Genomic DNA, 24,917 nt, shown 5'->3' on the forward strand with positions numbered 1-24,917 from the left:
GGGATAATGCCCCCTCCTGAGCTCCTGTCTGGGGTAGGAGTTGCATAGAGCCTCCTGTGCCTTGCTTCTCCCTGTGGTCAACCCCCCCCCACACACACACACACACACCACCACCATAACAGCCTGAGAAAGGTGATGGGACAGGCCTATGCACATGTTGGAAACCCCACAGGCAGCAACTGTCCACTTCTCAGTGCAAATTCCCTCCCTCCCCAGCTCAGCCTGGCCTGTGGGCTGAGCCATGCCCCTCTGGGCCCCTGATCTGCCATGAGATATAGTCACTGGGCCCTGCAGCAGCCCCAGCCTTTAGCTTCAGGACCTGAATTAACAGATCACAAAGCCAGCTGGAGTCCCGAGAGATTTCAGGGGCTTCCCTGGTTTTTCTGGCTGCATCATTTAATACCTGAATCATCACCTGAAATGTGTCCTATCCCTCTCACATCACACACTGGTTGGCTGTAGGGCTGCTGACGGGCCATGCACACCACAGTGGCTTGTGAGGGCTGGGCTGCATGTGTGTGTGGGGGGGTGTATTATTGTGGGGCTGTTAATTGTTATACAGCAACCCCCCCTGGTTCGTGTAGGATCCTGCCTGGCTACTGGGCAGCCAGGACTGGTTTCAGAAAAGCCAAACAAGTCAGACAGAAGCTGGAAGATGAGACTGACATTCTCCCTCAGCCAGAGAGTGCCTGAAATTAAAGCAGAGGAGATGTGTCTGTCTTTGTGCAGCTGGAAATGGGTACTTTCTGCAGCAGGGAGTGGGTGGCGGGGGGGACTGACCCCATTACACTTTGTGCAGGATCAAGTCACAACAGCAAGTAAATTATAGAGACACATGCTCACCAAACATCATTACAGGAGAGGGGTGGGCAGCCCTGGGTGGGTCAGCAGGACTGAACTGCTCCTTCACCTTCACAGTACTCATAAGAGACCAGCTCCCAAGGCAACTTAGGGTTTTTTAATGCATTTTGCTGGGCTCAAAAGGGTGGGGAAAGGGAGAGAGATGACCTATGTTCAACTTGGCCAAGTCTCATGGGCTGGAAGGGAATGGTTTTCTGTTCTGTTTATTCTAGGATCCAGTCCAGTTAAGAACAGCAAATACTGTAAGACTCACAATAAAAATCTGAGAGTTGGCAACACCGTAAATTTATTAGCAAAAGTCCCAAGCCTGGGAGTCAGGTTATTAGCCAAGGATCTCACTTTTTAAAAAAAGGAAGACAGACAGCTAAGTTCCTATTGCTCATGGGATAACCTTTGTTATCTGTAATCCAATCTCATGGGTTTTTGGGCCCTGACTCATGATTTGTGAACCCTTTGGGCTGGTGATGCTGCTAATAGCTATATTTTAAAAGGGCTCTTTATGTTTAAAAAGGTACATGTCTCTTTATTAGTAATAGTCTGTTCGGGTTTATACCATGCCCCTCACCAGAGTACCGGAGCTTTCTCTCCAAGCAGAGCTGACTTGGTAAGATGACTCTCTCACACACACAGGCAGTGGCCAGTTAATTGTCTCCAATTACTGCGCAGTTACCCCCTTATTATCCAGTGAGAAGCAGATTCTTCTGCATTGTTCCATTAACATCTGCCAGGACCATTCAACTTGTTAATGAAACAGTGCTTCAGACAATTAAATGACTGATGACACTCAATTAACATGCTGATTGGCCTCTCAGCTAATTGGTGCTGGCTTGGCCTGCTCCTTGTTGGCAGCGACTTCAGCCTTGAATGGTTCCTCAGCAGCTCCGGCCCCAGAATAGCGGTTGGCCGGATCAGGCAGCTGCCTGCAGCCATGCCAAAGAGCTGGCTCTAGAGACACCAGGCGCTGTGCAGACTGTCTTGTGGTACAGTACTGGCCAATGGCTATCCAGAGTCCCCCAAGCTGGTGGGACGTTCTAACTAGCATTAGAGAGGCAGCATGGAAGGTACTAGACTGAGAGTCAGCAGCCCTGGGTCTAACCCCAGCTCTGCTGGGCAAGTCACTTCTCCTTGGGCCTGGTTTCCCCTCCCACCCTTTCGCGATGCAGACAGTCCTTTCCCCCAGAGCTCACCGGCTGTGCACAGCACCCAGGACCTGTGTACTTTCCCAGGGTTGTCAGTGGCCCTGTGGACAGCCCCTGCTGCTCCTAATCCTCTATCAGTTACGAACCTAGCCTGGGAAACACAGTGCAGCCCTCCCCTCCTCTAAGCTCCTGGTAACCTGGCATTCGTGGGGTTGCTAGAGCTCCATTCACATTCAAATCACCCCTGGGTGAAAGGCAGGAGACCAGAAACCATAGCAACCTGCAACACACACTAAGCCTCTGAGCTCAGCCCAAACGGAGACTCCTTGGAGCCCAGAGGCAGCTGCTCAGAGTGCGCCTGGGTCCGTACTGCCGGCCCTGTAGTCTCTAGAACCAGATATTGCATCTTGCGGGGGGCGGAGGGTTTCCCTCCGCCTGCCTGACCCACGAAGCCTGGGAGATGGAGTCCCTGCAGTTTGCTTGTCTCTGTGAACTCTGCGACTGTGGGTAAGTGAGCGCTCGAACAGGCACAGACAGATGCCCTTATTTATTTTTGCTTAAGGCTTCTAGAGCAAGAATGGATTCGTTTCACCCTTCTCCCCTCCACACACACCAGACCTGATCCTAAGCAAAAGCTGCTGGCCCTGAGCTGTGCATGTGGGCTGGAAGCCATGGGCAGCAGAGAAGGACAGCCGCCTGCTTTATACAGGCTCTGTCAGTATGGAGCAGTTTTACAAAGCGCGATCATCACTCGTACTGCTGTGGCACCTAGAGGCACGAGAAAGTCCCTGCCCCACAGACCAGCCACGTGCGTGCGCATGGATCTATTCTGTAGTGTTTACTCATGTCCCTGGGGACTTATGAGTTTTAACCACCTCTTTACAGAGCATGACAGGGGCCTGCCGCCGTGCCCTGAGCTGTGCTGCTAGCGGGAGTTGGACAGTAGCAGGCGGGGAGGTTATTTCACAGTATTTGGTAGCTTCCAGCTCCTACCTCCACCACAGGATCCTACCAATAGCATCCATCTCCCAGGGAGCTCTGAGATGCCAGGTGTTGGGGAACAATTCTCAGGGGCCCTGAAAGCTGCAGAGCAGCCATCATCAGGCTGCCCAGCACACAGCTCCCAGCGAGCAGACCTGCTGCCTTGGCAGTCACTTCCCTTGACTCCGATGGCTCCCACACGGGCTGGATGTGGAGAATGTTCCCAGAGGGGAGGGGAGCCCGGTTTCGGTTCCTCTCTCTCAGCTGCTTCTCTGTCACGCTCAGTCGACACAAGCACCACAAAAACTGCAAGAAGTGGAGCAGGCCAGCACCTCAGGACTGCAGGAGGCCCCAACTGTCTCATTACAAGGCAACTTACACCCAGCCACCAAGTAAGCAAGGGGAACCAAAGCAGCCTCCCTAGGGAGCATTTTACACATGCCCCATGTGTGTCCCAGTCACCTCCTTACTCTTCCTCCCCTCCAGACGTGCACCCTCGAAGCAGCAAGAGGCCGCTCCGCACCCCTCCACACCCCAACCCCCCAGCCATGGCCTTCAGCACCACGCAGCGGGCAGAGTTCATCCCCTGGGAGCTGGGCCAGAGGACCAAGCCGCATGTCCGGGTAATGCCAGCACTGCAGCCAATCCAGGCTAGGCTCCCGCCATCCTCCTCTCCCAAGGGAGAAAGGAGACCCCCTCTCTCCCCACCTACTCCCATTGAGAAGGTCAGGGCTCTACCCCACCCACACACCTGCCATGGCAAGGCCGGCAGGCCAGAGGGGCTCTGTGAATCAACACACCCATTGCCCCTCATGTGGGAAGGTGCCCTCTGCAGCTGGGCACTCTGGAACAGGGGCTGCACTGCCTGCTCTCCACTGGGCCAGGGTTAGTGCAATGGGTCGCTCCCTGGGAGCAGCGTGGGCCCAGCTGCCCCACGGGGAGGAGACAGGTTGACCTTTCTAGCCCAGGGCATGGATGGTCATGTTTTGCAGGAGGCGTATCAGTGCCCACAGGAGCCCTTCCAAAGCCAGAGTCTGTATCGCCTCCACTTCCCGCCCAGGGAGCCAGTCATGACCACCCTCCGGCAGCCCCTAACTCCCAGGCAGCCCAACAGCTCTGGTTTCCCCCACACCACCACCATGGAGAGCTACAAAGGATGGCGAGCGGAACGCCCAGCCTGCTATGGAGAGCCGCCAGCCCTGGCAGGTACAGCTGGGACCCGTCCCCAGTCCCCCCAGGCTGAGATTGGCCAAAGGGGCTTCATTAACTTGGGGTGCCCCCATTTCACATGCCCCACCCCTGAGTTCTGGATCCTGATAGTGCCCTGAATGCTCAGTGGTGCTACGGGAGCCAGGAGGGGCTTGACAATGCCAGGCACCGGGTCCAGAGTGCCTGAAGCGGGTCTGGGTTGTGCTGGGCTCTGCGCCTGGGAACATGCCTGACACGCTGGGAACACTGAGCAGCACCAGCCCCGTTCTCTCCACCCCAGGTGCTCTCCTGTCCCCTGACCAGGCAGCCGAGATAGAAAGCACCATGCAGCGAGAGTTCACAGAGAAACGCATCCCCAAACCAGAGCTCGTCAAAGGAGCCCAGGTTCAGCTCACCATTGAAGGTAACAGAGAGCATGAAAGCTTCCAGCCCCACATGCACCTGGGCCCAGAAGCAGGGCTGCCCCCACATCGGCTCTGCAGCACGCAGCCGCCCAGGCCGGGATTACATTCACTGTTGGCGTTTTAGCAATCCTCCTCCAACACGCTCCAGTGTCGCAAGCACTGCTCTGCTGGTTTCATTGCTTCATTCCGCTCACCCTCCCTCTGCAGCCCTCTAACCCAGTAGTTCTCAAACTTTTGTACTGGTGCCCCCTTTCACACACCAACCCCCCCTTAAATATATATAAAAAAGTGTTTTTAATTTATACCACCATTATAAATGCTGGATGCAAAGCAGGGTTTGGGGTGGAGACTGACAGCTTGTGACCCCCCCCATGTAATAACCTCACAACCCCATGAGGGGTCCTGGCCCCCAGTTTGCAAACCGCTGCTCTAATCACCTTTGCAGGGCACAGGCCCATTCCCTCCATCAGTGCATAACAACATCCTCCTGGTCAGGGTTTGCCTGGCCTTGCACCATTCATAGTATTGCCCTCCCCAGGCCCACTAGCCCCTCCTGGGCCCACCGCTGGTTAGCACTTATGTCTACCTTCTTCCTGAAGGGCTGCAGGCTGCTTCACCCCAGCCACCGCCTTTCTCCAGGCCGTCCTCGCAGCTGCCTTTGCCAAGCCTGTCCCATCTCCTCTCTCGCGGGTTCCTCCCAACAGAGTGCTCCACTCTCTGTGCAGCCAGCTGGGACCAGTCGCTGGCCTCGCCTCCACATCACCTTCAGCTGCCCGGTCACAGCAAGGCTCAGCCACGCTCCTCCTAAAGGGCCAGCCTCAGACTGGGCCCTTTTCCTCTAGCACTAGCAGCTCCCAAGGTCATACAGTCTCAGGCAGTGATGCTCAGTCTGTACCCAGGGCCATACAGGTGGTATTGGATGCAGCCCACGGTGGTGCTCAGCCTGTGGCCCAATCAGCACAGAGCTGCAGCCCATGTGACATCCCCAGGGCCATACAGGTGGTATTGGATGCAGCCCACAGTGGTGCTCAGCCTGTGGCCCAATCAGCACAGAGCTGCAGCCCATGTGACATCCCCAGGGCCATACAGGTGGTATTGGATGCAGCCCACAGTGGTGCTCAGCCTGTGGCCCAATCAGCACAGAGCTGCAGCCCATGTGACATCCTCAGGGCCACATAGGTAGTATTGGATGCAACTCACAGCGGTAAATATCTTGAGAACCACTGCTCTAGGGCCAAGGTTCTCAAGCAGGGGTACACCAGCTCATGTAGCTATTTGCTTAGTTTTACAACAGGCCACATAACAAGCCCTAGTGGAGTCAGTACAATACAGACCATGATTTGTTTATGCTGCTCTGGAAACGCAAGTACAATGTTTATACTCCAAGTGGTTTATTTTATAATTAGTGGTAAAAACAAGAAAGGCAGCCTCTGTTCAGTACTAGTGCGCTGTGACCCATCTGTATTTTTGTGTCTGATTTCGTAAGCAAGTAGTTTTTAAGTGAGGTGAAAGCTGGGGGTAGGCAAGACAAATCAGACTCCGGAAAGGGGTGCAGTAGCCTGGAAAGGCTGAGAGCCCCGGTCTAGGAGTACATCTACACTGCAAGTGGCAGCAAGTCTACGGCCTGGGGTTCTCATTGGGTGCTAAAAAGAGCCGTGTGGAATTTGCAGCTCAACCTCTGATGCTTACCCCACTTCCTGGGGGTCTGAGCCCCAGTCTGAACAGCTCCATGTTATTCTTTGCACTGTAGCATAAGCCCTGAAGACCCAGGCTCTGAGGCAACCTGCCCCTTGCAGTGTAGACACACCCCAGGAGGCTGGTCATGGCTAGGCGTTATGGTACGATGCTGGAAGTACAGGATGGGGCTGTGCTGTAAGCATGAAGCAGCGCAAAGTTTCAGAGACTTGCGAGCATGGCAGAGCTAAGCACACCGGTTGGGTGGGCTCGTTTCTATGTCATCCCTCAGATGACAGCCCAGGGGCTGTCTGAGTGCCGAGACAACATGGAAAGCCTGGTCTGAGTTCTCCCTGGGCTACTTTCCAAACCAGAACTGGGAAAAGCTTCCCTATTCTCTAGCCTGAGTTTACTGTCCAAAAAGGTTGAGACCCGCTGTGAGATGTATCATTTATTACTCTGGCCTAAGACAGGGGATGCTCTTGATTTCTGCAGCTCCTCTCAGTAGGGCTGGCAAACCAGTGAAACCCTGCTCCTATAGACAGGGGTAGCCTCTCCAAAGACTAACCCCTACCCTCTTGGCATGGGACAGTACATTGCTTTCTGTTCTGCTAGGTGATCATGACATGATGACAACCCACCAGAGCACCTACCAGTCTGTGCCCTTGGAGAAGCGGGTAGCCCAGTCACATAATAAAGGAATAGTGCCAGCAGGGAAACGAGCACAGGTGGAATACATGACCAAGTACCAGAGTGATTTCCCAGCATGCAGCTTGTTACCTGCACGGCTTCAGCCTGCTCAGCCTCCTCTGGACAACCTGGCAATCAACCAGGGGTTCAGGTGAGTGCAGCCATCAAGGAACCCCCATGGGCAGGGCTTGGAACGGGGAAAGTCCAGGCAGGACGAGGGCTTTCTCTCAGCATTGCAGCAAGGGGGCTGTGGATCCCTGGGGCAGCAGAGCAGGTGAGCGGAGCCTTTAATAGAGAGTTAGCACAAGGACCTTCCCCTCCTCACAGTCTGAAGAAGGCTGCATCCAACCCCAGCAACAACTTTTCTGAAGAGGAAGAGGAAGGAAACATGATTTTGTTCCTATAAACAACATTGCCAAGGGCTTTGAGATCCTCAGGTGAACAGTGCCCAGCAGGCAGACATTCACTGATATTAACGCACACACTTACCAAACGCAGTAGCTCAGTGTTGACCCCATTTTACAGATGGGGAAACTAAGGCATAGAGCAATGAAGTGACTTGCCTGAGGATGCATAGAGAGTTCTCGGCAGGGCCATGAATAGAACGCAGGAGATGCTGGAGTGATGGCTGGTGGTGCAAAGCTCTAAAACGCCTGATTCACCTCACCGCTGAAGCGTGTCCCTCTTCCACCCAGTACAGATTTTCAGACGGTGCAGAGGGAAAGCTACCATGGCTGGGACACCCGCAGATACCCTTGTGCCAGCCCCATCAAGCTGAAAGAGGAGCTGGCAGACTTGAGGAAAGAGAGGGATGGAAAATTCAGTGGAGACACGGTGACCAAGGTAATGGGAAGGGAAGGAGAGGGGGGTTAAATGGAGGTCAGGGGACTCTTTGAGCAAAGTTAATTTCAGTGAATGAATGAAGAAGATTCTCACTCACACAGTGGGAAGAAATCTAGTGAGCAGAGCACAAGGCCTAGGAGTCAGGGTGCCTAGGTTAATTCCCAGCTCTGCCACTGCCTTGTTTTGTGACCTTGAGCAAGTTTCTTCCCCTCCTGTCCATAAAATGGGACAGTAACACTCCTCTGCCCCATAGGCTGGGAGGCTTTGAAAATCTCCTCAATTAGCCAGTGTTTGTAAAGGGATAAAGGGGCGTGGGCCAGGCAGTTCCCATTGATGAATTGCTTGGAGATTGTTGAACAAGGCATGGCAGAAGTTCAGGATATTCATATTCTGCATTCATTCAATAAGTCAGTAACTCTAAACCAGGGTGAGGTGGGGCCAGTATCTGGGCACCCCTTGGCTTTCATGGTGGGGGTGCAGTGGTTGCTTTGTGTAGCATGGACAGAGAATCCCCTATTGCAGTGATCCTGACAATGGGGGGAAAAAAGGAAGCTAAAGAAAAGATGAGATGGAGGGAACCCTGCCTGAACCCCCGCCCCTGGGTATCAGTGTCACTGCCCACGGTTTGGTCCTGTCCTGCTCCTGCATGGCAGAAATGGGTTGGCTCCCTCTTCCCCTGGTGTCATTGTGACCCAGTAATAAACCATTGGTGTAAATCTTGCACTCAGCCATTCCACTCCCAGCTCCACACCTGGACCAGCAAGTGGCATTTCCTGCCACCACGTTCTCTACGTACCAATTGACAGAATTCTTAAACAAGAGAACTCTGCAGTGTTCTTGATGGGAGCTACAAGGTGCAAAACTCATTTGAAAATCTGGCCCTGCCTGTTTGCAGTATAGTGGTGAAAAGTGCTATAAAGAGCTTGTGGTGGTTGTTCTGACCCTCCTGTGTCTCTTTCCAGCTCTCTTACCCCCCTCTGCCCTTGGACAGGCCTCCGAGGACTATCGAGTGGCCCCCCACGGTGCTGAGATCCCTCTATGCAAAGTTTGACGATTCCACAGCCCACAAGTTCTTCTTCAGAGAGTGGGGAGTCCAGCCCCGAATCCGGCAAGGTGACCCCTACGATGGAGTCTACATCAGACCTCTGGTAATACAATGGGGGCAGGAGACAGCTCCTACTAACGGGCTGCCCATGGCTGGCACCCTCACACAACACAGATGGTCCTGTGAAAGCAGAGTTCATCCAACAGCCTCAGCCCGGCCTTGTACACCAGATAAATTCCACAGGGTACCATAAAGACAGAGACCACTGTCCCATGAATGATAATACACTTGAGAGAACAGCAGCCAACTCCTATATCAGTCATGGTTGTACTGTGACAGGTGCTGCACAGACTCCTCCGGCATACACAGTCCCTGCCCTGCAGAGTTTATCTGAACAGACGCATGGGGAAAGGGGGGTTGGAGAGACAGGTAGCGTGATGGATGCAGATATCACCTTTTAAAGAAGTGTGGCACTAACATGATGGCAGGTGAGGGAGTTGTTACCTAGGGCAAAGATGTGTAGGGAGAGGAAACTGGTGGGCAGGGGATGAGGGAGGGGAACAGGAGCTTGGAACAAACATCCAGTGAGGAAACAATGGCCAGAACGAAGCCAGCCCTCCTGCTGCAATGTGGAGTTGGGGGGAGGCTGGAGCTGGGCACCCCACTGCTGCTGTAGGTTCTCTGCTGCTCCCCCAAGGGGCACATCTGAGGCAGCAACAGGTGGAGGAAAGCAGCTCTTAGACTAACGTTCACTAAGTTAAACCTGGGTATTTGGAATGCTCCCCTGGCAGCACACACATGCTACCTTATGTCCCAGACCCCCTAGCAAACAGCATTCAGGGACAGCCAGGAACAGAGCAGAGTCCAAACAGGCCACATGTTTACCCCTTGCACAGCCCTATTGTATATTTACAAGTGCCTTATCTCATCTGTTCTTTTACATTGGCAGTGACAAAGCATCTACAACTGTCTGTGGCAACAACACGGGGAAAAACCCCACTTCCTTGCTAACACATTTTAATATTCCCTAAAAGCAATTTCCTATCTTTCTCCAGTTCTTTCTTTTTCAAATGTAATTACCTCTGGTCCGCATTCAGAATGGAAAGGAAACTGACAGACTGTGGGTTCCTCTAGTTAGCAGTTGACTCATGTTGAATGTACGCATGGCTGGGACAGGGGGTACTCTGATAGCGTCTCCCAACACCTTGCAGCATAAAATACCTAAAAAAGAGACTGAACTCTGTGACCTTTTTGGATTTCTAGGCCAAGTTTGAAAGCCAAACTACCACACACAGCACGTTCCTGCCCCAGATAGCGGAGGTGGTGAAGAACTGCAAACCAGAGCAGAAATCCATCCGAGCACAGGGAAAGCAGGATTTCTCCACCATCCACAGGGAGTCTTACAGGTACAGTTTCTTTTGGTGATCGAGTCCAGGCAGGCCATGGCAGCATTCTGATTGCTGCAGTTGCACCAGTCAGACACACACATAACTGGGTTCTCAACACTTTCTTTTTCAGGCCAATCCCACTCCCAGTCTGTCGTTTGCAAATGTACTTGATCCAACAACAGCAGAAGGGACAAGAAACAATTAATTCTCTTGTGCCCGTTAAAGCCTGATATGCAGTGTGGATCCAGGTCCCTCAGCCAAATCAACTCTGTCCCCAGGATGCTAATGGGCAATTACTAACTAGACAATTTGATAAACTGTTTGTTTTTTGTGCATCCTAGCAACATTAAAATGGCATCATCTAAAATCTTGGAAACTTAAGTATACCTACACTGCAGAGATGTGATTGCAGTTCGCAAAGTAGTACTCATGCTAACTTTATCTAGTTAGCGTGGCTAAAAACAAAGATGCAGCAGCACAGAACAGTTACACAAGTACATACCAAGAGTTCTCGGCAGGCTTGTACAGCCTGCATATTTTCACTGCCTTTTAGCCAGGTTAGCGAAATTTAAAGCTAGCACGTAAAACAATCACACCTCCAATCACAGTGCAAACACACCCTCAGAACAGCTGCTATTAATTTGGGTGTTGAATCTTAAACAAATACCACATCCATGCACATTTGTATTGCTGTAATAGCTGTTGAAATTATACAATTGTGCCTAATTTCATTGTATTTCCTGCTTAAGCATTCTGTAAGGAATCCCACCATTAATATCTAGTATTTTAACACTAGCTTTCAGAGTGCAGTCTATTATTTTGCATTTTATTTTAAAGATACTAAAAATTGCTTATGCTTAGTATCCCTAATTAGACAGATGTGCGTTCCTCAGCAAAAGCAGTGTTCCCAACTTTCTCTCTATCTGAATACCCCCAAACAGTAGTTTTCTGCAAGGCTGGAGTAACAGAAGACCACCAGCAGTACATGACTTATCAGAAAAATCAGCTGACAAAAACAAAAGTATATTTACATACATCTATCTCAAGAAGGGACAGGCTTACAACTTAAATTGACTTAAAAAATCCAAGGGTTAACTTTTTTTAATCATCAATTCAAACAATGGTAACCGTAGTGAAAGAATATAATATGATGTCTGCCTCATGAATATGTTTATCCTATGCATGTATTTGCGTTTGGAGCTGGTTTTCACTGGAAACTTAAAGCAGCAGAGCTACTTGTCAGATGTGAAAACTCCCCACCGATGAGACACACACCTATGCCACTTTAACCCCCACTAGGGGGTTAAAAAAAACACCCCCCACATAGAGCCAACTAGAAAACAAAGTTATTATTTACAATTGTACATCCACATTACAAGACTGCTAGAAATGTAACCTTTTAAGTAAAAAAGGAGCATCACCTTTTGACAGGGAGAAAGCACCACTCCAAGAATCACATTTCCTAAGAGAATCTTTACACTATACTTCCCACCCAGCACCCTCAGGCAGCATAAGAACCATGGGAGCCTAATTCCTATCTCAAGAGCCAAACTGCCAGTAAGGCAAGGACCTCCCATAGAAACAGCTGGGGCATTCAACACCGAGAAAACTCCACCTGCCTTTGAGATCAGAGGTGCTTTCTCAACACATTGAAGGACCAGTTCACATTGTCTCTACCTTAGCTGTGGCTCAGAGTCTTGGCAGAGTGGTCGTCTTTTCTGAAAGTTAGCTTTCAGGTTTAAACAAACATGCAGACAGCAATGCTGTGACTATGCAACTGCTAAGCTAGCTTGGCACCGTCAGACCTCTCAGTAGAGACCAACCCCTTGCCATCAGATGCTCAAAATAAAATCACATTCAGGGTAGTACATTTAAACCCACCATTAACTGCATCTTTCCATAAGCAGTTAACCCTGACCAGTGGCCAGAGCTTCTAGCCAGAATGGGTTTGTTGTCAAATACAACAAAAGAGTTTCTCTTCCACGCCCCTCTCTCCAAAAACCCCCTTTAGGAAGGGACCAGATAGTGATGTTCCACCATATGGAGCAAGGCATTGTAGGAAATATTCGTCTACTTAGCATAGCGCAGCACTAGGAATGGGAGGGGCTTCTGCTTTACAACTTGCACTGACAGTTGGGGAATCCACACATTGCAGGACAGAAGAGCCACTTCAGCATAATTATTCTCTGAATGAGTTTTCTTTAATCCTCTCTGCACCCCAGAGAAGCACCTGAGATTTGAGAGACAAATGAAAATCAGCAGATCCCCAAAACACCTCCAGGGAACCAAGAGTTTGGCTGAAAACAGGATTACAAATGTATTTATATATAATTTGTTAAAAAAATATTGATGCCAGAAACTGGTGTCTCTTCTGCATCTCACAGCAGGTCCAAGAGAGCAGAACTGTTTCAGCAGGGAGCAGGATACTGCACTTTCCCTCTGCAGTCAACCTTCCAGCTCCGCTCAGTAAAGCTGTAGAAGTTCTTCGCTGGGCTCAAGGGACCCAAAGTTTCCCACCTTCTCCTCTCTGCGTGACTGGACAGAGCGACCTGTTTTCATCCTCTTCCAGGAGCATCCTGAACTTTCCTTTAGAGGCAGCCTTGTCACCCCCAGGTAGTCCATTTTAACACTGAATGCTAGGGAGAAGAGCTGTTCAGGGAAGAACCAGCCATTCCTTATAGCTCTTGCAATGGCATTAGGTTGTACTGAGGTCTCACTTCCTCCCCAAAGGGGAGCCAGGAGCAGTCTTCCATTTGGATTTCTCTTTTGTTTACATGTCCTCAACACTCCACTTATATGCAAGCTCCTGAACTGCCTTCTTGCTGGCTAGCCTGGCAAAGCGCTTCTGTTCAAACCCATTGGACCTATAAAATAATATCAACAAGAGTATGGGTTGATGCACAATATACTTTACCAGGCCATTTCTGAGAAATGAAACCTTCTGGAATGACCAGATGGCTCAGGCTCCCTTCCATCTCTAGATTGCTGGCTCAGTTTCAGCCCCAGCTGTAATTAACAACAGCTGGTGCCATCTGGTGGCAGCTCAGTGGCCAGTGTACAGCAAATTAGGTGGGTCTCCTTCCAGTTTTTAATGACAGATGTCCCGACTGCAAAGGCCACATATCCCCACATTGGCGAGACAGGAAAACTATGGAGATAGGTCTCCCAGCCCACCGTAGCAAGGGTCTGCAAATGTCAGCCCTGAGACATATTAGCAAGGGAGAGAGCAGGGTGTTGCAAGCACAGATGGTGAGAAAATGGCAAGTATTATCTGTGAAAAATTAAAAATATTTCATGGAAGTTTTTAATTTTTCATCAAACAAATTAAAAAATTCTTTACATTCAATACAAAAAAGAGCAGTTGGGGCCCTCCTCCCACCTCACTGGAAAAAAAGAGGGGGAGGATGGGAAAGGGGAAGAGAAGGAGGGGGCACGCACCTGAAAAAAACTGAAACCCAATAATTTGTCATTTCAATTTGACTATTTGTAAAATTGCAAACACACACATTTCAGTATCACTGAAAAGCCATTTTTATCCCCCAAAAATGCAAGCAGCTCTAAGGAAAGGCTGCAGTGCTGCTTGCCCAGGCTGCTCTCACTGTGCTGGTCGACAGAGGACTCTGGTCTTCCAGGATGTTGAGCCAGCACCCCACTCTGGCATGAAATTCACATAATTTAAAAAAAAAAAAAAAAAAAGGGTCTGTAAACTCATTAAGCCAAGAGACGGTGTGAAAATGCCTTTGTGTGCAGGCAGTGCAGCATACTTCCCTCATGCCTTTGTCTGCATTATCCCTGGAGCTAAGGGTAAGCTCCTCAGGGCAGAGGCCCACCTATCACCTCTACCACCACGCTAGGTGCAACCAATGAGGAATGCCTACCTGTCCACTCCATCCCAGCGATACCCAGGCCATAAGTTAAACCTGTTCAGGGGCGGTGCTGGTCCATTGTACCTGGGCTTCTCTAGAGACAGAGAAAAGCAGCAATATAATCCATTACTATTTCAGCCCAGCCATGTGGTTATGTTATCATCAATCTAAAACAATGTACACAAACATGCACTGAATGCTGAGCCAGCCAGATGGCTGAGCACTGACCATTATTCATGGAGGCAACTTCCAAATACCGCCTTTAATCTAGTTTAACTCTGTTGGTTCACAAGAGCATAGCACTGTTGTTCGCCTGGCCAATCAGAACACAGCTAGCCAACAACAGTACAGTGAGTCATTACCACTATTGCACCAACATTCACCAAAAAGAGACTGATCCCTTACGGTGAGTCTTGTGCTGTGTATTTATTAACAGCAGCCTTGCTCATCGGTGCATCACTGGAGCCCTGAACTGCCATAACCTAAGTGCAAACCAACCTTTCTTATCCTTGCTCTCTTTGGCTTTCTTCTTTCTGATGAAGTTAGCCATGGGGTCCCCTTCTCTTTCCTTCTCTCGAAGCATCTGATCCAAGTCTTGGTCATCAATGTAACGAGCCAATGGCTTCTGCATCTCCTTTACTGCATCCTCCACATTCTGCTGCTGCTGCCTACTCTGGGCCAGGCTTGAAAAGAAACATATGAAGCCTTATGTTAGAGCACGTCAGACCCAGGGCACATCCTGCTGACTGCTCAGTGTGCTTGGCTAATTGCAATCCTGTGCTACCAACAAGTGTACAGCACTCACAATCCACACACCAGTGCAGGATAGGGAGATTCAAGAGATCTCTAGGATGAGAGAGAACATTTGATGTACAGGTCCAGAATCTCAGTGCCTGGTAAGTGCTCCCTGGGAAAGGAGTCCAGGTGGTCTCCGTCCAGTCACAAGTGGGCCTGCATCCGTATCACTAAAACCACCTTCACAACGGCCATCTTTGTTGGCAACAGAAGTGTTACATCAGTAGGGGGAGGGGATGTAATGCCATGGAATAGGACTGAGCAGTTTGCTCTTGAACTCCAGGGCTTCTTACCCCTTGCCCCACTTGGCATAGAGCTCATCTCTCTCAGATTTCGCCTCCGCCTTCTTGTGCTGCTCAAGTCGTTCCTGCATAAGGTCCCTCTTGCGACCTGACTTGTCTCGAAAGACTGTTTCAGCATTTTGGGATTCATCTGAAGACATGAGAAGCTGCAAGTTACTCATTTTAGAACATTTCCAAAATCTCAATCAATTCAGTTCATCACTTCTACGCACTTCAACATCCCTGTGTTTTGGTTGGTTGATGTATATTTCTTGGTTTTAAAGCATTCCAACCTCAGAAAAAGGTCACCAACCAGTAACGACAGAACCGCAACTACCAGTTTCTAGCCACTGACCACAACTGTCCTTGTAGGAAGGCCTCTTGAAATCTCAGTCTGACCCTGTTCTTTTTAAGAAGTGCTCACAGAGCCCTGATGCAAGTTCCAAAAGCTTCAGCCCTCTCTATTATTATTTCATGGGGAGCAGTGCTCGGGGGTGGGAGGGTTCCACCATTTACTTACAGGCCTAGGTCCCTTCATTTTCAGTTTTTATTTTCTTTAATTTTTCCCAGGAATTTACGAGTGTTTATTACCGCAACAACAAAAACAGATGAAAATCAGTGCAAAACGCTATTAATAATGTTTCTGCATAAGTATCAGGGTTTATTTTGGTGAACAGAAAGACCAGAAAAAAGTATTCAGTAGATTGATTAATGCTTTGAATTCCGTTCAATGTGGTTTGCTACGGAACTAAAACAGATCTCAAAACACAATGCCACTTCCGAGTTTAAGAAAACAACATATCTCTAATCCCCAAATAAAACTTTTCATTTGAATAAACACTTTACTGTTGTAGACTTAGAACTATGAGACTATAAATATTTACATTTAATAACTGGGCCACACCATTCGCAATCCATACACTCAACTTCATCCTCTTCTCCTGTTTGGGGTGGGGAGGGGGTGTTAAACTTTTGAATACTTCTTTGTGTTCTGAAATGTACTCTGACATAGATTTTAATTTTCTTCCCATTTTAGTGCGTCAAATCTTTAAACCGTTATCTGCTAACAGCTTGAAATGTGTATGTGGTGGGCATGAGATATATCGGTATGTTCGGATGCGCATGCACTTCAGAGCTTGTGGGCATGCCTGTCTGTTTATTGTGTGTATCTTATCTAGACTAATACATAGCCTTACTTCAACAGGCAGTTTTGCACGTGCGCGCGCACACAGGCACACACACACACAGTATTGTATTACTGTAATACATATCTCTCATGCAAAGTGTTGTATTTTCCTAATAAAACAAGTTATTTTTTATATACTTAAATGAGACAAAAGTAGGGTGAAAATGAGAAAAAAAATGAATAATTCCTGTAAAACTTGGGACTTTTTTGGTAAACATCGATTTAAACTGAAAACAAAGGGGCTTACACAGGCCCCATGGAGTGCCCACAGAGAAGCACTTCAGCCAGGGCCCATCACACCCAAAATCCCTACAACTAGCACAGAAAAAAGCAGTAGGAACCAGGCTGTAGGTTGAAAGCAGGTTGATGCCCATTACAGTCTCATTAACTCTTTACCTTCCAAGTATTTATTTCTATCGAGTCTCCTGAGCTCCTGCTGTTCTCTCCGCAGCAGGTCGGCTGACACCAAGCCAGCTTTACCCCCAGAGAGCATCTGGCTGGCCTGCAAATCCAAAAGGTATACCACACATTACCACTAGCTGAAAGCTGCGGAGGCCCATCCATGTAAAGAGCTGATGATCTCAGTCCAGTTCTTAGGAGAAATGTCCGTATCACCAAGCCACCTCCCTCCCCGGGGCAATAACTGGCCCCCTTGTGGGCACTCTCAGCAGACACACAAAGACTGAGTGGGCCAAGAGAACAAAGCTGTTCACTCATCCTTAAAAATGCTCACTGCAGGACGGGGTCAGGCAAGTAGGGAGGGCAGCATGGGAAACTTATAGCTTACAAGCTTACCCTCTGGTTCTCTCCTCTCTCCCCCTGGAAAGATCTTTTAGAATCTGGGCCTCGACGATGAGGCAAGAGGCCAGGAGAGCTCCTTGAACCGTGGAGTTTCTTTCCAGCTGCCTGACTCCTTCGAGGAGGAGATAAATCAGAATCTGAAGACGTGTTCTGATTCCTCTTGGGAGGAGAGAGTTTGGAGGGAGAGTCACGGTGTAGCAGGCCTGGTCTATGACTGTTCCGTGGGGGGGAAAGGTCAGAATCAGACGAGTCCTGGGAACACTTCTGTGGCAGTGAAGAATCAGAGTCATGCCTCTTGCGCCTTCCAGGCGACGGAGCCTGTTTAGGCTTTTTATTGGCTGGAGAAAAGCCTGCAATAACATAGAGATATCAAATTATAATCACAGCAGGAATACAGTTTGGAGCCCTGTAAAGGCCTGGACATGCTAGTGTCTGAGGTGCGTCTCTGCAGAGCTAATCTGGCCAGTTTGGAAACCAGAAGAGATGTTAAACATGCCATGTGATAATAGGGTACACACAGAGCTAAGTCCTGCGCACTCCTTTTAGAATTCTATATCAAACTGAGAACAGCCCCGACTGGTCCTGGAAGTTATTTTGAAAATCCCTCTTCTACACCTATAAAAATACTGGTAAGAACTTAGGTATAATCAGCATTGCTTCAATAGCTTTATTCCTGAATGAGGCTATTTCCCATCAGCATGGGCTAGGTCAGCTGTCCCTAAGGTCACCTCTTCACATGCGGAGAAAAAGGATATTGTTAACATTCGCTAACACATGTTTGAAATATTCTTCTCTTTGCATGGGGTTCCTTTTGCTCGCAATTTGCCTTTGATATAGGCCCTTTGGGTTGATTTTTAACCCCTTGCTAAGTCTGTGCAGAACAGGACCGAGAGACTTAACTTTACCACTACAAAACGTTCGTTACTGGGGATTTTTGTACTTCTTGTAAGCAAGTCCAAGTCCTACCATCTTTAACTTACCAAGAGAAAGTGTGAAACGCTAATTCCAGATCCCACGGCTGGCAGTAGTGTGCCATCATGGTCACAGACTGGGGCCTGACAAATGTTTAGAAATAACACGAACTTGAGTGACTTGCTGTTCCCAAGAACACCTGGCTAGCACTGGATGATCTCATACACACTCACCTCTTGTGCTGCTCTGTTTTTTCAGCCCACTAGGTGATCCAGTTCTCTTTCTCCGAGATGGTGATGTGTCTAGGTCAGAACTGTCTCTGTTCTTCCTGAGGGGTGAAAGATTTGGAGTTATCTGCCGGTTATGATGCGATGAGGACTTGTGTGGGAAGCCAGATCTCAGATTAGATCGCTCTCCTTGGATTCCTCCCAGTAGCGATTTGTCCATAGTTTTGTTGCTTTTTCTCCCTGATACTGAGTCGCGGCGGCCCCGGCGGGGCGGCGACAGGTCCGGCGAGTCGCGGCGGCCCCGGCGGGGGGGCGACAGGTCCGGCGAGTCGCGGCGGCCCCGGCGGGGGGGGCGACAGGTCCGGCGAGTCGCGGCGGCCCCGGCGGGGGGGCGACAGGTCCGGCGAGTCGCGGCGGCCCCGGCGGGGGGGCGACAGGTCCGGCGAGTCGCGGCGGCCCCGGCGGGGCGGCGACAGGTCCGGCGAGTCGCGGCGGCCCCGGCGGGGCGGCGACAGGTCCGGCGAGTCGCGGCGGCCCCGGCGGGGGGGCGACAGGTCCGGCGAGTCGCGGCGGCCCCGGCGGGGCGGCGACAGGTCCGGCGAGTCGCGGCGGCCCCGGCGGGGGGGCGACAGGTCCGGCGAGTCGCGGCGGCCCCGGCGGGGGGGCGACAGGTCCGGCGAGTCGCGGCGGCCCCGGCGGGGGGGCGACAGGTCCGGCGAGTCGCGGCGGCCCCGGCGGGGCGGCGACAGGTCCGGCGAGTCGCGGCGGCCCCGGCGGGGCGGCGACAGGTCCGGCGAGTCGCGGCGGCCCCGGCGGGGCGGCGACAGGTCCGGCGAGTCGCGGCGGCCCCGGCGGGGCGGCGACAGGTCCGGCGAGTCGCGGCGGCCCCGGCGGGGCGGCGACAGGTCCGGCGAGTCGCGGCGCTGATTCCTGGATGGAGACTCATCTGAAGAATCATGACGCTGCTTCCTGGGTGGAGAAATCTCAGGCGAATCATGATGACCTCTCCTGGGAGGTGATGGTTCAGATGAGTGTTTAATTTTCTTTTGTTTTGTGGTTTCTGAACTGGAAATAAAAACAAAACAAGAGGTTTGTAAAGCAGCCAGCAGGGTTTAAAGGGAGCTAATAGCCCTGCTGAATGAAGCGCTGGTTACGAATTCACATTTGGTTCTCAGTTTCACAGACAGGCATTCACACAGATTAATGCCTGAACTTGTCACCTCTGATCTGTCACTACCACGTCAAAAACCCAAAAAGGGCTCCTATACCTGGGCCCTCTGAGCTCCAGCCGGGTTGGCATTTAAGTTGTATCGGAATCACTTTATGACCAGTTCACTTAATAGTGGAAGGGGCTAAAACAGATTTTATGGGCAGTCGGAATATTTTCAGGAGTCATGTGAGAATTTAAAGATCCCAAGGCTGTTATGAAAAGGAGGGAACTCTACTGTCCTCATCACATTCTGGCTTTGCTTGGCAGCACACAGCCACCTACATTTTCTCTATGTATTTAAATGGTCATGGAATAAATCTGCTTTCTGTGTTAAAGTGCTGTGTATTATTTCTGCACACTGTATTAGACAGTTACTGCGTTCTTCCCCAGAGGTGAATACATTTTAGCATTGAATAAAGCAATTCTATATACCCCTTATCTAGATCATAAGGCTTAACTGTAAAGTTCTGAGAGACCCTGGGATAAAAGGGCCAACACTGAAAACAAAGTAGTATACAAAGAGCCCGGTTACCACAACCCCAGGCGAAGCCCCGTACCTTGCTGTACGCTTGGCAGCTAGAGAAAGGTCTGAGCTTTGTGAATCTTCATTCTGATCTAAAAAAAGAAAAGAATCATTACTTAGATTCTTATCATAGTGGACCACCAACTAAATATGAGTCAACCGTGTAAAACTGTTGCCAAAAAAGCGAACATAATTCTGGCATGTATTAGCAGGAGTGTTGTAAGCAAGACACAAGAAGTAATTCTTCTGCTCTACTCTGCACTGATTAGGCCTCAGCTGGAGTACTGTGTCCCATTCTGGGTGCCACATTTCAGGAAAGATGTGGACAAACTGAAGATAGTCCAGAGAAGAGCAACAAAAATGATTAATGGTCTAGAAAACATGGCCTGTGAAGGAAGACTGGGGACAATATGATAACAGTTTTCAAGTACATAAAAGGTTGTTACAAGGAGCAGGGAGAAAAATTGTTCTTCTTAATCTCTGAGGATAGGACAAGAAGCAATGGGCTTAAATAGCAGTAAGGGCAATTTAGGTTGGACATTAGGAAAAGCTTCCTAACTGTCAGGGTGGTTAAGCACTGAAATAAATTGCCTAGGGAGGCTGTGGAATCTCCATCACTGGTGGTTTTTAAGAGCAGGTTGGACAAACACCTGTCAGGAATGGTCTAGATAATACTTAGTCCTGCCATGAGTGCAGGGGACTGGACGAGATGACCTCTCAAGGTCCCTCCCAGTCCTATGATTCCTCTTATGGAGTACACACTTTTTCTGCTGGTGTTTCATTTTTCAGCTTGCAGAGGCAAAACACTCATGGGAAGGGGATGGAAAGTTAGCCCAGATGTGCTCCCTAGATGAAGTCAGACAGGGCTCCCTGCTAACAACTAAGAAGGGTCCTGCCCTCACATCTTCTGCAGATGATGACTACGCTCACTTTCACCTTCAATTCCATTGATGACAACCTGACAACTTCAGGGCACCACCTTGCTGTCGTCAAGTTGAAGCTCTTGGCTTTATCTTCAAACCCATTCACAAGTCCCCTCATCCACATCTCATCCTGTGTCCTACTGTATCCCATCAGCCCCTCTGTTCTCTGCACAATGCCAGTCCTAAATCTCTGTTCATTTCCTTCTGTCACTCTCCATGTGTAATCTTCCATGCTGCCCTTTCCTGTGGAACACCCCTTCTAAGCCAAACAATCTCTCTTCGGTCAAGTCCCTCTTGAAAGCCCTTTTCTTCTGTAAGGCTCATAAGAAGATAGATGCATTGACATGTGGAATGAAAACCCTATAAAACCTAAGCCTTCTCTATTTCTGGGTTATCTAGTCTTTCCTATCTTCTACATACCTATCTTTAAGTGTAAATTATTTGGAACAAGGACTTACTACATTTGTGGGCATTGTACCAAGCTGAATGCTTTGCTGGGGCTAAAACAACCACAACCAATACTCCAAGTTTACCTCCTAAAAGCTTCCATTTACTATTTGTCCGGAATTCTTCCATCCGTTTCACTTCTTCTGGTCGCTCATCAATAAACTCTGCCACCTGAATGCAACGTAGCAGAGTTACAACCCAGGAGATTTCCTACTCTCAAAAATAAACACACTCAGGCAACTAATGTGGTTTGCCTGTAATCCTCCATTATTATGCTGCACAGACTTCTTGTACATCGATATCAAAACATACAATATTGCTAAAGCCTCTGACTAGGTATTAGTCTCTGGATTGATCTCTGTAGCTCTAGAACAGAACACATCCCTTACTACTTAAGTTGCAAAGTTTAGCTCACAACATCAGTTGCACAGGCTTATTTGATTTCATTACAAGAGGTTGTTTTAAAACTTTTCAAAATATTTCTCTCATCTGTTGCTTTTGTTTTGCAACAGCTCTCCACTCCTCCTTTTTCATTTAAAAATCAATCTCTAAAGACCCACCATGTCAAGCAGTCTCAGCTCAAAATTTAGATTTGGCTCAAAAACAGGAATTAGCAAAAAAATTTCTATCAATTCCAATGGGAACTTTGTTTGTTTGAAGGGAAGTTTTACATCTAAACAGTGTCTGTTCACCAGACATTGAAGCTGGGCTACTGCAAAAGAAGCAGTAAGTGAAACTGATCAGTCTAATTAAAAAATTGTCAGTATCTCAGGTGCTGTTAGTAACTCAAATAAAGGCTTTTAAGAATGATTGTTAACTCAATAACATTCTATTAAAAGTTGCTAGTGACAGTCTATCTACTTACAGTATGTCATTAGAACCTGAATGAGACAAAGCACAGGAGAATATGCTCTAGCAGAGTAGTTCTCAACCAGGGGTCCACTGTCCATGTGCTCTGGGACAAATCTGACACTGATTAAGGCCAACAGAGTTGCATCCACTTATGCTACCGGTCAATTTTACTTTCTACTTCTGAACCCACTTCACAGAACAGCAGCACTGTAGGGTCAGCTGCTCTCTCCTTTTGCTATAATGTTTTATTAATTTTTTTAATGCAAGACAGAGTAACAACCCTACCTGCAATAGCTTACAAACCAAATGCTCCTTTTGCTGATCGTTGTACAAGGCCTAGAAGAATGAGGCTCCAATCTGATTTAAGCCTTTAGATCTACCACAATGCATATATAAAAAATCTGAATATAAAGTATCATTCTTTCTAGGCTACTAATGAGCTCTGTCTACAGTTAAACCACACAAGTTATTCACTTTGCCCACTTACACAAGCAGTCATTGCCCCAGGCACTGCTCAGCAAGTGTTTCCCCCCATAATGACAGCAGGAAGTTTGTAGGGGTGCTGAATAAAATTAGTAACTTGGTTTTTGATAGCACAAGCCTCCCTACCCTAGAGTACCCACCACAGGCAGGTCCCCTTCATCCTCTTCCTCCTCCTCTTTCTCTTGTGCCGCAGAAATGCTATTCCAGCTCACATCATCATCCACTATTCGCATCCTAAGAGGAGGGGGAGAAAGGTAGTGACATTAGGAAATGACTATGGCACAGGGGAGTACAAAGTAGATGAATGTATGCAACTCCAGTGGCAGGCAAAGGAAGGACACAGCAGTTGTTTTTTGCATCCCCATAGTCCACTGTGGTGAGAGCAACTGTCCCCAATCAGCCATCTGGGAGTGATGCTCTAGATATACCTCCCCCAAAACCCAGTGAACAGGGCAGGGGGAGCAAGAAAAGAAGCTACACAAGCCCTAAATCGCCCAACACACACTAGAGATAAGGGTAGATACAGGGGTTCCAGTCTCAGAGACAGGGGAGATGCTTTGTAGGCCCTCACAGTTAAGGGGTTACTTGGAGATCCTTCATAAGTGAAAGTAGGGGAGGTCTCACAGATTCATAGATTCCAAGGGCAGAAGGGACCGTTGTGATGATCCAGTTCTCAATTTGCGGCCAGCAGGCCGCTTGTGGCCCAATCAGCACAGAGGAGCAGCCTATGTGACATCCTCAGGGCCATACAGGTAGTATTGGATGCAGCGCACAATGGTAAACAGGTTGAGAACCTGACCTTCTATATAGCATAGGCCAGGAAACTTCCCCACAATAATTCCTAGAGCCAGGGCCGGCTTTAGGCCGATTGCCCCGATTCCCCGGAACTGGGCCCTGTGCCAGGTCTTCGGTGGCATTTCAGCAGTGGGGGGGGGGTCCACCGAAGACCCGGAGCGAGGGAAGGATCCCCCACCACCGGAGTGCTGCTGAAGATGCAGACCGCTGACAGGTATTCAAATCGGGCCCCGTAGTTCCTAAAGCTGGCCCTGCCTAGAGCAGATCTTTCAGAAAAACATCCAGTCTTGATTTAAAAAACGTTCGAGATAGAAAACCTTGGTAAATTATTCTGATGGTAAATTAGTCTCACTCTTAAAAATGTACGCCTTATTTCCAGTCTGAATTAGTCTAGTTTCAACTTCCAAGCACGGGATCGAGTTCTACCTTTCTCTGCTAGATTGAAGGGCCCATGATCAAACTGTAACCAGGTCACCCCTTAACCTTCGGTTTGTTAAGCCAAATAGTCTGAGATCCTTGAGTCTGCCACTATAAGGCAGGAGCTCTCAGCCTTTCCAGGCCACTGCACGACTTTCCAGAGTCTGATTTGCCTTGCCTACCCTCAAGTTTCACCTCACTTTAAAAACTACTTGCTTACAAAATGAGACACAAAAACACAGCAGTGTCACAGCGCACTAGTACTGAACAGAGGCTGCTTTTCTTCTTTTTATAAGTATGGGATAATCAGCTGACACGTAACTAGTGCGCTTACATTTACCGGGATGTACGGCACATAGAGCAGTACAAACAGGTCATTATCCCTACGACATTTCGGTTTGTACTGACTCCACCGGGGCCTGTTATGGGGCCTGCTGTAAAGGTGGGCAAATCTCCGGATGAGCTGATGGACCCCCGGTGCCCCCAGCGCACCCCGATGGAGAATCATTCCCCTGTCGCTAAGCGCGGGGGGGGAGGGGGGCCTGGCGCTGCCAGGGGACCCCGTAGGGCAGCGTGGTGGGGCCCCACTGAGGAGCTCGGGGCGCGCTGGGGGGGCAGGGGGACCCCGAGGAATCCGGGGGGGGGAACCCGGAAGTGGGGAGGGCCGATACCCCCCCGGCCAGGCCAGGCCACTCACCCCCTGCCGCTGCTCCCCGGCGCTTTCCTCCTCCGCTTGCGCCGGCCGCCCTCCGGCTGGGCCGCAGCCCCGCCCAGGTAGCGCCGCAGGTACTCGGCCTTCGACGGGCCCGGGGCCGCCATTGCGGAGCGGCGCGGACGGGGCGGCGGCGGGGACAAAACAGCGCGAGGCGCGCACCGGAAACGGACTGGCCCCGGGCCGGCGCACGCGCGACGGTGCGCGCCTGTGCACGCGCTGAGCCGGGCGTGTGACGTAGAGCGAGCGCTGG

At 49.7% G+C, this 24,917-nt stretch overlaps 2 protein-coding genes across 8 annotated transcripts; one reads left to right on the forward strand and one right to left on the reverse strand.

The window, feature by feature from the left end:
- Positions 1 to 1,601: 1,601 nt before the first annotated feature.
- LOC115637179 (stabilizer of axonemal microtubules 1-like) lies at positions 1,602 to 11,152 on the forward strand. 7 transcript variants are annotated; one of them, XM_030538171.1, is made up of 10 exons: positions 1,602 to 2,714; positions 3,267 to 3,373; positions 3,468 to 3,604; positions 3,974 to 4,187; positions 4,471 to 4,593; positions 6,884 to 7,109; positions 7,654 to 7,801; positions 8,764 to 8,949; positions 10,110 to 10,252; positions 10,365 to 11,152. In XM_030538171.1, the coding sequence occupies exons 1-10, from the start codon at positions 2,656 to 2,658 to the stop codon at positions 10,462 to 10,464; spliced, it is 1,443 nt and encodes a 480-aa protein (XP_030394031.1). In that variant the 5' UTR covers positions 1,602 to 2,655; the 3' UTR covers positions 10,465 to 11,152. The 7 variants fall into 7 exon arrangements, with proteins under 7 accessions (XP_030394031.1, XP_030394033.1, XP_030394030.1 ...); XM_030538173.1 differs by having other exon boundaries at positions 1,602 to 2,507; XM_030538170.1 differs by having other exon boundaries at positions 1,602 to 3,373.
- An 89-nt stretch (positions 11,153 to 11,241) lies between these two features.
- BUD13 (BUD13 homolog) lies at positions 11,242 to 24,792 on the reverse strand. Its single transcript, XM_030538168.1, is given in 12 exon segments — positions 11,242 to 13,098; positions 14,113 to 14,194; positions 14,599 to 14,783; positions 15,189 to 15,327; positions 16,759 to 16,864; positions 17,158 to 17,513; positions 18,309 to 18,649; positions 18,651 to 19,367; positions 20,070 to 20,127; positions 21,492 to 21,576; positions 22,881 to 22,974; positions 24,650 to 24,792. Coding segments are annotated over 12 exon segments (2,379 nt in total). The 5' UTR covers positions 24,772 to 24,792; the 3' UTR covers positions 11,242 to 13,004.
- Between the last annotated feature and the right edge of the window lie 125 nt (positions 24,793 to 24,917).

The sequence above is a fragment of the Gopherus evgoodei genome, chromosome 19 (assembly GCF_007399415.2).
Source record: "Gopherus evgoodei ecotype Sinaloan lineage chromosome 19, rGopEvg1_v1.p, whole genome shotgun sequence".
NCBI classification, from domain to species: Eukaryota; Metazoa; Chordata; order Testudines; family Testudinidae; genus Gopherus; species Gopherus evgoodei.